Source organism: Marmota flaviventris, chromosome 1 (genome assembly GCF_047511675.1).
Source record: "Marmota flaviventris isolate mMarFla1 chromosome 1, mMarFla1.hap1, whole genome shotgun sequence".
Lineage (NCBI taxonomy): Eukaryota > Metazoa > Chordata > Mammalia > Rodentia > Sciuridae > Marmota > Marmota flaviventris.
Window position 1 is genome coordinate 90,085,182 of NC_092498.1, and position 12,747 is coordinate 90,097,928.

General features: G+C 38.2%; 1 protein-coding gene across 1 annotated transcript in view; it reads left to right on the plus strand.

Annotated features, from left to right (window-relative positions):
- The first annotated feature begins 9,551 nt into the window (after positions 1-9,551).
- Itprid1 (ITPR interacting domain containing 1) overlaps positions 9,552-12,747 on the plus strand; it is a 93,367-nt gene continuing 90,171 nt past the window's right edge. The window contains exons 1-3 of the mRNA XM_027939721.2: positions 9,552-9,714; positions 10,964-11,012; positions 11,329-11,372. Of these exons, the coding sequence (XP_027795522.2) occupies positions 9,552-9,714; positions 10,964-11,012; positions 11,329-11,372 (256 nt within the window). The remainder of the gene's footprint in view (positions 9,715-10,963; positions 11,013-11,328; positions 11,373-12,747) is intronic.

The following is a 12,747-nucleotide window of genomic DNA, read 5'->3' on the forward strand; positions in this document are numbered from 1 at the left end:
GGTGGCAAGAAACCACCAACTCATCTTCCAAAGTGGCTGCACTGGTTTGCATTCCCACCAGCAGTGAATGGGAGTTCCTGTTGCTCCACAACTTTGCCAGCATTTGGTGTTATCACTGTTCTGAACTTTGGCCACTTTAATAAGTATATAGTAGTATCTTGACACTTGAATTTCTCTGGAGTATCTTTTTCAAATGCTTACTTTCCATCTATATATCCTTTCTGCTGGGGTGTCACCTAAGGTCTTCCACCATTTTTTTTTTAAGTTTTAAGAGTTCTAAGGATATTTTGGATAACATGGATAACATTCATTTTTTAATTTTTTTTTTTTTGTACTCAGGGGAGTACTCTGGACCATATCTCCAGAACTTTTTATTTTTTATTTTGAGACAAGGTCTTGCTAAGTTATTATGAGCCTCAATAAGTTGTTAAGGCTAGCCTCAAACTTGCAATTCTCCTTCCTCAGCCTCATGAGTCATAGGGATTGCAGGCACATAACCACCACACCTGGCTGGATAAGAGTCTTTTACTAGATAAGTCTTTTGCAAATATTTTCTCCCAATATGTAGCACTTCTTTTTTCATTCTCTTGACAGTATCTTTCATGGGACAGAATTTTTTTATTTTATCAAATTCAAACTTATCATTTCTCTCTTTCTTGGGTTATGCCTTTGGTATCATATCTAAAAATTCATCACCAAATCTAGATTATCCAGGTTTTCTTCTGTTATTTTCTGGAAATATTATATTTCCATATTTCACTTTTAGGTCTGTGATTCACATTGAATTAATTTTTATGAAGGGGATAAGACCTGTGTCTAGATTTTTCTTTTTTGAATGTGGATATCCAATTCTTCTAGCAGCATTAGGTTAAAAGACTACCTTTCCTCCCTGGTGTTGCCCTTGCTCCTTTGCTGTCTATAACTATATCTCTTTCTGTGTCTCTCTATTTTTATTCTATTGATACATTTTTGCTTCCAGTATAGTGTTGAGAAAGAATGTAAAAGGAGATATTTTTGCCTTGTTCTTGGTCATAGTGAGACAGATTCAAGTCTCTCACCCACAAAATATGATGTTACCTGGAAGGTTTTTGTAGATATTGCTTTTCAAGTTAAAGACTCATAGTTGACCAGTCATTTTTTAAAAGATAGTAAGAAAGGTACACTGAAGGAATAGAACCCAAATAAAGGAAGAGTTTAAGAGAAATAATCACCAGATAAAATGATTTGTGATTTTATTAGGTAACATTAAAGTAGACATCTGTCCAAAGCCACTTATCAGCAACCTTTTGACGAAATGAATGCTGTAATTATTTACATGTATTTCAGTTTCCTTATCTGGAAAGTTCAACTACCCATTACCCCATTTTCAAGGACCCGGACCACAATTTTCCCTTCTAAGAAGACTATTCTTACCTTTTAAAATTAAAATTTCCCCTTTAATATTTAAGAACCATTGTTTATACTTCTGTCAAAAGGCAAATTATACTTCATCCCATAGAATAGTTAACAATTACCATTTTGGGGGCTGGGGCTGTAGCTCAGTGGTAGAGTGCTTGCCTAGCTTGTGTGAGGCACTGAGTTTGAGCCTCAGCACCATATAAAAATAAATAAATAAAATAAAGGTGTAGTGTCTATCTATAGCTAAAAATATTCTTTAAAAAGTGCCATTTTTCATAATCAACTCTAAGCTCCTCAAAGATTCCTGTACACAGCACTCAGATATTTAATTGAATTAAATTGGAAGATATCATTATTCAATTCATTTAATTTTTAGTAGGTTATTTATACAATGTACTTTATGAGCAACTTCTAGTGCATGATCCTGTGCCTGACATGACAGAAACTACACAGATGAGTAAATCACAGTTCCCACCTGCTGAGAACATACAGTCCAAGGTTAGAAGCATTCATTCATTCATTAAACCATCTATTGCTCATCACCTGCTATTACCCTTGTCCTAGACTGAACACCATGGATACAAAAGGTCATGGTCCATGCCTTCAAGGAGTTCCATTAGTTGGTAAGAAAGGCAAGTTTAATAAGTCATTCTAAATGTGAAGACTGTTATAATAAAGGTTTACATAGGTCACTATGGGTGCCAGAAGAAGACTGCGGTACAGAGAGATGAAGAGACTAGGAGACTAGGTCCCATAGAAGAAGTTTCATTTGAGTTCCATGAAACTGTATCCAGGATAGAGAAGGAGCGTGCTTCTAGAGGGATCTGTATCCAGTGCTATCAGAGAGGAGGATGCATTTGTGAGTTAGTAGCTGTCTGCATTCAGAATAAGGTGAATGTGAAGAACTTAAGTTGTAGTGATGTTGGAATAGAAGATGAGCACTACTTCACAGATGTTCCCTCATCCAGCCACTCTTCCTTGCCAGCATGAGGCAAAGAAAATGTTGAAAAGGGAAGAGTAAAAATGATGAGGACAAAGAAGAGAATCATCAAGAAAGAAAAATCAGTTTAAAGTTGGACAAGATCAAGGACTGGATCCAGGCTAGCTGTGGAGAAGCAGTGGGTCCAACTTCACCAACTTTGAAGTTACTTCAAGTTTCCGGGAAGCTGTCTATATAGTTCTTCATTTAATAATCCTTTGCTTAATTTTACAAGCAAAAGATGAAAACTGCAAGTTCAGGAAGACTGACTTTGGGATCCAGCTTGGGCACAGCTGCCTTTTCTTTAAACTCAGCTTGCTCCCAAATGGCAGGAGTGAGTACCCTTCACATATTTCATGGTGGGAGGAAGCCACCCACAGAACAAGTCATCACAGACTGCTTGTTCCTCCCAGCAGAGTGTTGACAGAACACTCCATTCCCCAGGCTCTGCCTCTACTGCACTGAGTCACTTGGAAGTCCTGACAAGTGTTTGTGGGACTTCGCCACTTGGATAGGAAAGGGGAGCAGAAGGGCAATTCCTGGCTTCACTCTGTTGCTTCGTTTTTCAGTTTTCCAAACTTATAAGTAATAAAAACAATGCTTTCTTCTTCTCGTTTTTATAATTTTGAAGAATAAAACTTTAAAATATTTTAAAATGTGAGCTCCATTGATCAGATATTAAGCAGTCCATGTGGACTCTGGAAACAGAATAATGAACTTATGGAATCATCTTATTTCATCCAATTATCTCATATTATGCAAAAGGAAATAGCATTCGGAGAGAACTTGAAAGCACATGCCGGATGTCATATAGCCAATTGGTAACTCTTTGTTGATTAATGAAAATTAACTTACTTTTTTGTTTTGCGGGTGATCGATTCAGAACTTTCATCTGCTTGTTAGCTGTTAGGGAGCATATAAAAGGAGCTAAAAGACCGTGTTTATTCAGATAGTTGTTTTTCAAAAGGTTAAAGAGGCACTCACCAACTGATTCATCAGAAAATTTTGCTAGAGAATGGAAAAAGTATTGTATGCATGTGTGTGTGTGTGGGTGTGAGTGTGTATGTGTGTGTGTGTGTGTGTGTGTGTAGGTCTATAATCTCATCATTTTTTCTAATTCAGACCTACTGTCCATTACTCTTTGATGCTGTGAACTATTTCTGGCAAATTTGTAGTAGCTGCACTTCCTGATAAATTGTTTAACTACCAAATACCAAACTAACCTTAATTATGTCATAATCAGATTTTCTTTGCGGTTTCTCAGTTCCTTTTGGTATTCATGTAAAGACCCAGCCATTCAACAAACATACAAGAGTACCTTTTCCCTGTAGTTATATAATATGAGCTAAAATCTCTATCATGAAGAAATTCTTAGGGTGGTTAAATTGAAGTGTAAATAAAGATTTATAAATCAAAGTAAAATACCTTAATATTGAACCATGGAATTATCGAAGAACAATTAAAGTTATGCTCACTTGGAGAGAGCATGTGAATGGAGGGGATTGTGGATAGCTAAAGTTTGAGGTATAGAACATATAAAATTTAGAGGTCAGAAAGGGGAAAACCAGCCAGCGAGTTTGAGAAGAAAAAGCTTTGAGTGAGGTAGGAAGAAATTTTGGAGGGGAAGATGCTAAAACTCAAATTAATAGAGTATTTCCATTAAACAGAAGTGATCAATTATATCAAACGTTGCCAAAATTTCTAAAATGAAAGAAACTGAGAGTTGGCCACTAGTGTGCTGATTCAGGTGGGTTGTGGAGTGAAAGGCATGGTTGGCTCTGTAGATGGGAGCCTCTTACTATGATCCAAGTGTAACTACAAGTTCTGGTTCATATCAGTAGTAAAGGTAGTTTGCTTGAGATCTATTGTAAGGGGATCTCTCTTTTTTAATGATTTAATGTGAGATATGAAAGGAACAGAGAAATCAAAGAAGACTTGTAAGTTCTTGACCCAGCAACCATCTTGATGGTGATGCGATTCATTGAGATAGCCACACTGGAACAGAGGCAAGTGTGTTAGAAGGTAAACAGTAGGCAAGGAAACAACAAAGAATTCAGTGCAACATATTCAAGTTTGTCTAAATACATCCAAGTGAAAATATCAAGTAAGCCATAATCTGAATTTCTGAGGCTGGACCAGATTTGGAAATGTGAATTTGGTGGATTATTTGCACAGGTAATGCAATCTTCCAGAAAGACCATAGGAATGACATTCTAAAATTTTCAGTAAAATAAAAGACAATGTTCTGGATGGTGACAACTCCTTAGGATGATGCATATGCTTCTAGGGACAGAGAAAACAAAGTCTGAAAGCAGCAATGAAGAGCATAGAGGAAATTTATACCACCTCCAAGAATATGGCAAGATTATATGATAGGAAAAAAAGTGTCACAACTTGAGAGCAGCAAAGGAAGACATGTCCAGATTTCAATTAGAGAAAGGAGATGAAGGCACTGTCAATGAAGAGGTTAGAACAGAGGGGACTTGGTGGATGGCAATGAATGAATTCCAGAGGGCACAGGGGTTAGAAGAGTCCAGGAGGGATGGTAGATTGGCTCAATGAGATAATGTAACTGCCACGTGAGCATGACCCAAGAGAATGATGAATTACTCCTGGGGTCTCCAGTTTCCTTGGACTGTCAGCCTCTCAGTACTGAACTTTTAGTTTGTAGAAATGAGTAAGTAATGTTAAGGCTCATGATAATCATCTTTTTGAGAGCATGAGTTCTGGGGCTACCTTTATAAACTTCTAGGAGTGGCACCATAGCTGGAAAAGGGGCAGGTTTTACTGGAGCACGTAGACTTCTTTTAGATGCTGCTATTGGGGAAGACACTGGCTACAGAGGATGGAAGGGGTAAGGCAAGCTGGACAGTGTTGGGGACCTTAAAAAGGACTGAAGAGGGGCTGTGATGAGGAAGATCCATAGAGGAGACATGCAGGTTGTTGGGAGTCGCCCCGGCTCCAAAGACTAACTTCCCCATCCCCCAAGAAGAGCCGTCCAATGTTGAGCCCTGCTGGCTCACATGATCCTTACCCACCAATCAGACTAGCCCTGCTGGCTCACATGATCCTTACCCACCAATCAGAAAGAACCCCAGCCAACTGTCAAACTGTTCAACCATTAAACTGTTATAACTGTCAAACCACCCCCGGCTCTATAAATGTGCAGAGCTGTTCCTCAATAAACGGGCATTTTCTCCAAAGGCAAGCCTTGATCGTTCTTTCAGAGATACTGTTAGAGATCCCTTGTGGGCCCAAAATGTCTTGAGGTTGTTCTCCCCTTATGAGATTCTATTCCTGACCACAGAGATTATTCAGAAGCGGTGGCCAAGGCCAACACAACATCCTATGATTATAACCTTGAAATTAAGTACATAGTTGAAGGAAGTTCAAGACTGTTCAGAACCTCTAACTCTACCCTCAAGAAGATATGCAATTTCATGGTCACAGAAAACCTCTATTCTTATAGCCCCCAAATATCTCTTCATTACCCAAACTAAGCAATCTGGAGACAACACAGGTTATCCATAAACTAATAATGTCAAATCTATCTTCTATGAGAAAAACTCTGCATGGGTTGGTGAATCTTCTTTCCTTGGCAATTCTTGAACACGATAATGATACAAGGAAACAGAAAAGAGAAGGAAAAAGAAAGAAAACTGACAAATATGAGTATCGATTGTTTTATATACATTTTCCATTAATTTTTCCAAACAACCCTTTGAAGTGGTTATTTTATATCTACTACAGATATTAAGGAATAGATGAGCATAGATATTTGAAAATTCTCTTAAGATGTCAGAACGCAGCAGAGCTGAGATAAAAATTAAGAGTTATCTGATCTGAAAACTCTTGCTCTTTTATGGTTGGCACATGTAATATCTGATGAAAAACTCATTTGTTAAATGATGCAGGAATTTTCAGAGGTGAAATGATTAGATTATAGAGCTGTACCCTCACTATTGAATTAATCTATTTGATGGATTAATAATTTGGATGACTACTGGTGGTTGTAGGCAGGTGGAGCATGGCTAGAGGAAGTAGGTCACCTTATAGGATGTGTCCTAGGACTATATGTTGTCCCTGGATTCTCTCTCTTTCTTGGATTTCTGGCTGACCTCTGGCAAGCCCTTCCACCATGATGTTCTGCCTTACCTCAGACCAGAGCAATGCAGTTGGCCATCCATGGCCTGAGGCTCTGAAACTGTGAGCCCAAAATAACTTTTCCTCCTCAGTATTATTCTTGTCAGGTATTTTAGTCATAGTGACAAGAAACTGACTACCACACTGGCCAAGCTAACTGGATGTTCCTTTCCCATGTAACCAAGCAATTCACTAAACAGAGTATTTACCCTGGGCCAAATGTAGCACTGGAATCTATGGAGAAAACATAGAACACAGTCCCTGTTCTCTCAGTATATGAATGCCTTGTTTGGCAAGACAACCCGTCTGCATAGAGGTACAAAAAAGATGAACCCCAATGGACAAGAATGTAATGATTGTCACTGTTTAAATTTCAACATATCAAGTTCTATGATTTCATTGTGCACTGAAGACTCCATGGTATAAAGGAGCAGGTATGGATAAACTTGGTCTAGTTCAAGAAAACATGAGGCAGGGTCAATTTAACAAAGTTAATTGTCTTCTCGTGTTGATTATTTATAAAAAATTGAAAACTTGATAACATTTTGATGCATTTCATTTTCTTTGTTTTCAGTAATTAGTGTTTTTCTTTTATAAAATGAAGGTTTTTATGATTATATAATTTTGCATTTTTAAAAAATTAAAATGACAATATAAGCAATTTCCCCCCATTACTAGATACACACACCACACCACACACACACACACACACACACACACACACACACACAAGGATTGATGAAAGTATAGTAGTCAGAATAGAAGGAACAGAAGTACAGGGGAGAACCTGATCCAGGATGAGGGTGCCACTTTGGGCCAAGTCAGAGCTGGCAAGAATTGGGCTCCAAATGGTCCTGGGGACTGAGGGGTTAACTAGAGGAGTTGGCAGAGGTCATATGCCAGAATGCTGCCTGTCTATCCTCTGGGCAATTCAGGGTTGCCACCTGATCCAAAGGGCTGCTCTGGGGAGCCACGTGAGTGGATGCCAAAGGAAGGTCATTCAAGCATCAGAGAATCCATTTCCAGAAGCAGATTTGTTTACTAACTGGGAAGGCATCCATTGAAACAGAGGGAACAAAAGAGTTTTTCTTTACAAACCAGTCCCTGACCCTTGCCTTTAGCAAGGTTTCCCACTTTTCTTTGGCAGCCTTTATTCTGCTCTATAGCCAAGTACAACTGAGCTGGCAGAGAGCTTACCCTCTCTGGTTGTGCAAAGCTAGAGGCTGAGGTCAGACTTGCCATTGTAGAATAGGAGTTTTGGGACATGCAGATAAAGTAGAGCTTTCATTTAAAATTTTAACAAACTTTTATGTTATATATGTGGAAAAGCAATAGCTGGATTAAAAATTAACATTATGGTACTCTCACCTGCTTCTAGTCCCTTCTCTTTACAATGCAAAGTCTCTCCTACTAAATAGAAATTAAAATTTGTATAGTTCACTATCAGAGGCTCTTCCTAAATTTAACTTCCTAAAATTGACTAGCTAACTTGTTTATTGTCAGTGTCGATTGCAGCTGCCCACCTTTTGCCCTATGTTTTAGCTAACTGAAATTTTTTAGTTGTTGCTTATTTTGAATGTAAAATTAGCAGCCATCACAGTTATCATTATTTTTTCAGCAATTTACAAATATACAGTATTTATACTGTGTATTTATACTTCAACAATGTTTGCATTTGAATATATAAAGCACATAAAGAAACTGCTACTGCTAGTTGCATCTAGAATGTTCATCTATACTTAAAAGAGAATAGTCAGATGTTTATAAAAAATCAGAATGGTTTACCTTTCTTAAAATGATTAAAAATGATGGTTTACATGTATGTCATGTTAACAGTGATTGTGCACCAGTGTAGGGTGTGAGGAATGCTGAAGTGGTGTTGGGATCTTTGGCTATTTCTCTAAACCTGAAGAAAACACTAAAACAAATTCAAATATATGCCTGTAAAGAATTGAGCCAGAAAGTGTGAAGGCTAGTTGAGTCTGAGCCCTAGCCCTGTTTATTTTTCACATGTTAATTTAGTACCTCTTGTGTGCCAAAAATTCAGTCAAATACTAAATACACAAATGAGGAAGGGAATACCTCTTGTTCTCAAGGTGCTTATAGTCAGGGGAAATTGAACAGTTTATATAGCTGCTCTAAGCTCTGGTCTCCTGCTCTAAGTCTATGATAAGGAGGTTCATAAAAGTCAAATTAGATAATAGGAACCATTAATATTTCTTGTGCCAGGTGTATCATATATTCATTAGCTCTAATTGTCCCAACAACCTTAGGGTAGATAGTACAGTCTCGGACTATGACTGGAGTGCCTCTATTTGAATCCTAGTTGGCTGTATGGCTTTGGCTATGCAACTTAATCTCTCTGTTCTTCAATTTACTATAAACTGTGACAATTATGTAACTTCTTTCACTGAAGATTGTACCTTCTGTAATAGATTATAGAATTCAGCACAGAAGCTAGCACACAATAAATATGCCACTGAAGTTAACTATTATTAAAATTCAGTACAATGTACCCCAAAATAAGGGGGTGAGAGAGACTATGTAATTTATACAAAACCACACAATAATAAGTTGTAGAGATGACTCTCAGCCAAAATCAATCTGTTGCCAAAACCTTCATTTCCACCCATCATTTTGGGTCTCTAAAAATATTTTTAGAAATGTAACTGTTGGATAACTTTGAAGACTATTTATAGATGGCTCCTCAAGTCCAATTTCTTTACTCTCCATCCACATCCCAGACCACCAAATTGAATCCTTTACGTGTGGATGTGGCGTGGTGACTGGCAAGGCCAAGTTGGTCCCTGTTCCCCAGCTGTTGGTTCATGGAGAGGAAACCATTCCACCAACTTGAGATCAGGAGTTTGGCTCCCATGGCTGAGCCAGGCTCCCATGTGACTGTGGAGCTGGACCACTCACTGGACCACAAGCATCCTGACCTACTCCCTTGCACTGAGCAGACCTAAAAGTTATTCACTGCATCTGATTTGCTTGTGTGATTTAAGTTAGTTTGCAGAAATACCCTCTTATGATGGCGGAGAGGCCGCGAGGACCTGACAGACCACAAGATGGCCAGGAAAAGAGCAAGAGACGGATCCTGAGGTACACCAAGAGGGCATGGGCTCCTCTAGATGAGCAGCTGTTTCCTGGCTCTGAGGAGGAAAGTCAGACGGTCACCATCCCCCTGCTAGGTGAGAAGGGCACTCAGGGCTATTCTTAAAAGGCCCTTCTGGGGGTGGCAAAGGATCAGGGCTTTGGGTTGGAACAAGGGCTTGGCTTTGAGGAAACCAGTGTTTCTGACTTAATGCCAGATCATTCTATAAAATGGACACTCTGGTTTTCCACAAAGATTCAAACCACAGAGACTGAACAGAAGTTGACCAACTAAGGAATGAACTCTACTTCCTTTCCATTCCAGCACCCCCTCATCCCAAGTCTCAGAGACTTGAGAGCTAAATGGGATCCAAGTTTGTTTCAGGACATCATTTTATTGAAAGGTTCTTGGGGTCTGGCATGAGACATTAACAATAATGTTAATAATTTGAAGAGTGATAAATAGAAAATACTTCTCCCTCCCCTTCCCGAGATGTAACTGTAGGATGGTTGTTTTTTTTTTTCTTTTCCCATTAGCTAATTTATTCTGTCCTTAATATTACCTTGATTGAAGAACAAACACACCTCTAAGGCCACTGGCTTTTGGTTTGGCTGACACCTTGTGAGGAGGATAATTCAGGTGCCCCAGTGTTAGGAGAAAATCAAGGGAGATCAGCCCAGGGTAGATAATAGCCAACGAGAACAGAAACAAATATTTAATAAGAAATGTTGCCTTTATATCCTTTCTTTATGCCTTCTGACTTATCTTTTGAGCCAGTGCTAAAAATCCACCTTAAAGACTGGTGCTTTTTTAACACAGGGTGCCTTTGGCAATCCTGGGATTCTAGTGCAATTTGTCCCTGGAATGAATGCAAATTTCGTTTCTAACCTGGCAGAGAACTCCTTGCAAATAAACATCACTGGCTGCCTGCCTTAGGTAAATGTAGTGATTCAATCAGGAGAGGCTCTGTGGTGATTTACACCCCAAAGAGAAAGACAAAACTCTCATATTCTTCTGTACCCTTTCTATTCACACCAGGTAATTTAAACATTATTCTAGCATCTTTTGCTCTAGACTGATTTATTTTTCTCCTCTTTAACATTTTCTTTAATTTTTCCTTAGTTTCAGTCCTTTGGCAAGTTTACACACTCTTCTCAGGAAAGGATGATTATGGAAAACAGGAGGTTGTACCTTCAGGGATAAAAAAAAAATGAATATGCTTATAGAAACATGTGACTAAATATGTAGGGAATTGAGCTTTTGAGTGATGACTGGATGATACAGTGGAGTCATTTGAGCTGGTGGTGGTGCTTTGACTAACTGTGCTGTTTCTTTCTCATTTATAGAAGATTCCAAACAGGAAAGTATCCAGCAGTGGCTAGACTCTGGATTCTTGTAAGTGTTTCTTTGTGACTTCTATATTTCTCTTGCAAAGATCCATGACAACCATTTGGGTAACCCTGACTGGACAAGGTGGGATGCTCATATTCACTAGGTACTTGAAGGATTATCCTATTATTGCAAAAGATTTATATCAATTTAAAAGTACAAAAGAAAATGCTGTTTGAATCCCTGACTGTTCACTGGTTTCCAAAGGTCCTCTTTCCATAAAATCTAACTGCATTCACACATGTCAGTTTAATTAAAAAGCAATTTCGTACAGTTTGCTTGCCTACATTGTTTGACTCACAGTTCTTTTGTTTTTTTACAGTGTCTCTGTAAATGAAAACTTTCAACAAGTCACCGATCATACTGGTAAGACAAGAGAACCCAGAACAGTTATAGTTTGTGGTGCTGACGATGAGATGTATGTGTGAACGTGTCAATGTGAGAATTATCAGAGGTTTCTAGAAATGGAACAGACCTCAATCCTTCTGTTTGATTAATAAGACAGACTCAGAAGGCAGAATGGGTAGTTGTCTTCTGAGCACCAGGTTAGGGACTGAAATCAGGGCTCCTGTCCTATCATCACTTAGACTATAGCAGGACACTTGCTGGTTTCTATGAAGATGTTTGCAGGGATATAATTGTGGAAATAATTTGAATTTCCCTTGTACTGTATTGTACCTTTATTTCTTAATATAGCCTCTATTTTTGGTCTCAAAATTACACTTACATTTTTTTCTCTCATGATACATTTGTTCTAGGGAAGAACAAATGACTAAATCCTAAAGCAAACAATGCAAGTATTTATGAGGAAAAAAAAAAATGTATGACATTTGTCTTGCTGAGATTTGATAAGAACATTATAAAAAGAAAAAGAAATTTAATTACAGGTCTCACAGATTTCATCTTTCATACATGAAATTTCATATTTCATAGAATCTGAGATCTCTCAATTACATAATGTACTTATAATTACCATTCAGATAGATTAAAATAAAAGCCTGTTGGTAAATGAAAGGCATCCTGATTTTGTAGATATTAAAATGTGAAAAATATGTTTTAAAATTGATTCCATGTCATAAAGAATGCATGTGAGAAAAAAAATTGACATAAATTATAAGTTCAATGATTAGAAGGGAAAATGATCAGTCTAGTAGTAACTAACTTTGCTGGTTTTAATTCTCTCACTCACTTCCTCTATGGAGATTTTAAGTGAAGTTTGACCATTGTCTACAAAACAGCTTGTATTTATAATTTTTTTTTACTTAAAAAATTCCTCAGGATATTAATGAAATTTCCTTCCTCACCAAGTTTTCACTTTTCTTTAATATCAAAGTTCCATGATATCTAAAGTTCCAATAAATCAGATTGAAATACCCCTCTATTCATAATAGCTCAGGCTCAAGGGAAAAAATGCAAGAATTTAAGAAATCCAGCTGGGTATTCGATGGCCCTGACATTGTCTCTTGCCCTGGTGCTGGTGAGAGCCTCACACTGGTTCTGGGGTCATCAGTAACTGTGTTAACATTGTCACTTCCCCCAAATTAAAGTCAAATCATGGCCTTGCTTCCAGAACCAGGTCAACAGACGACAAAGGCACAGACAGGATAGAACCACCTGGAGGAAAACAGGGCCATCAGCAAGGCTAAGCTCCGAGAGGCCCAGCTTAGATTCGGCAGCTCTTTCATCTCCAGCAAGACTTTTAATAATAATCGAATCGCTTCTTGCAAGTTTAACTGAGCCT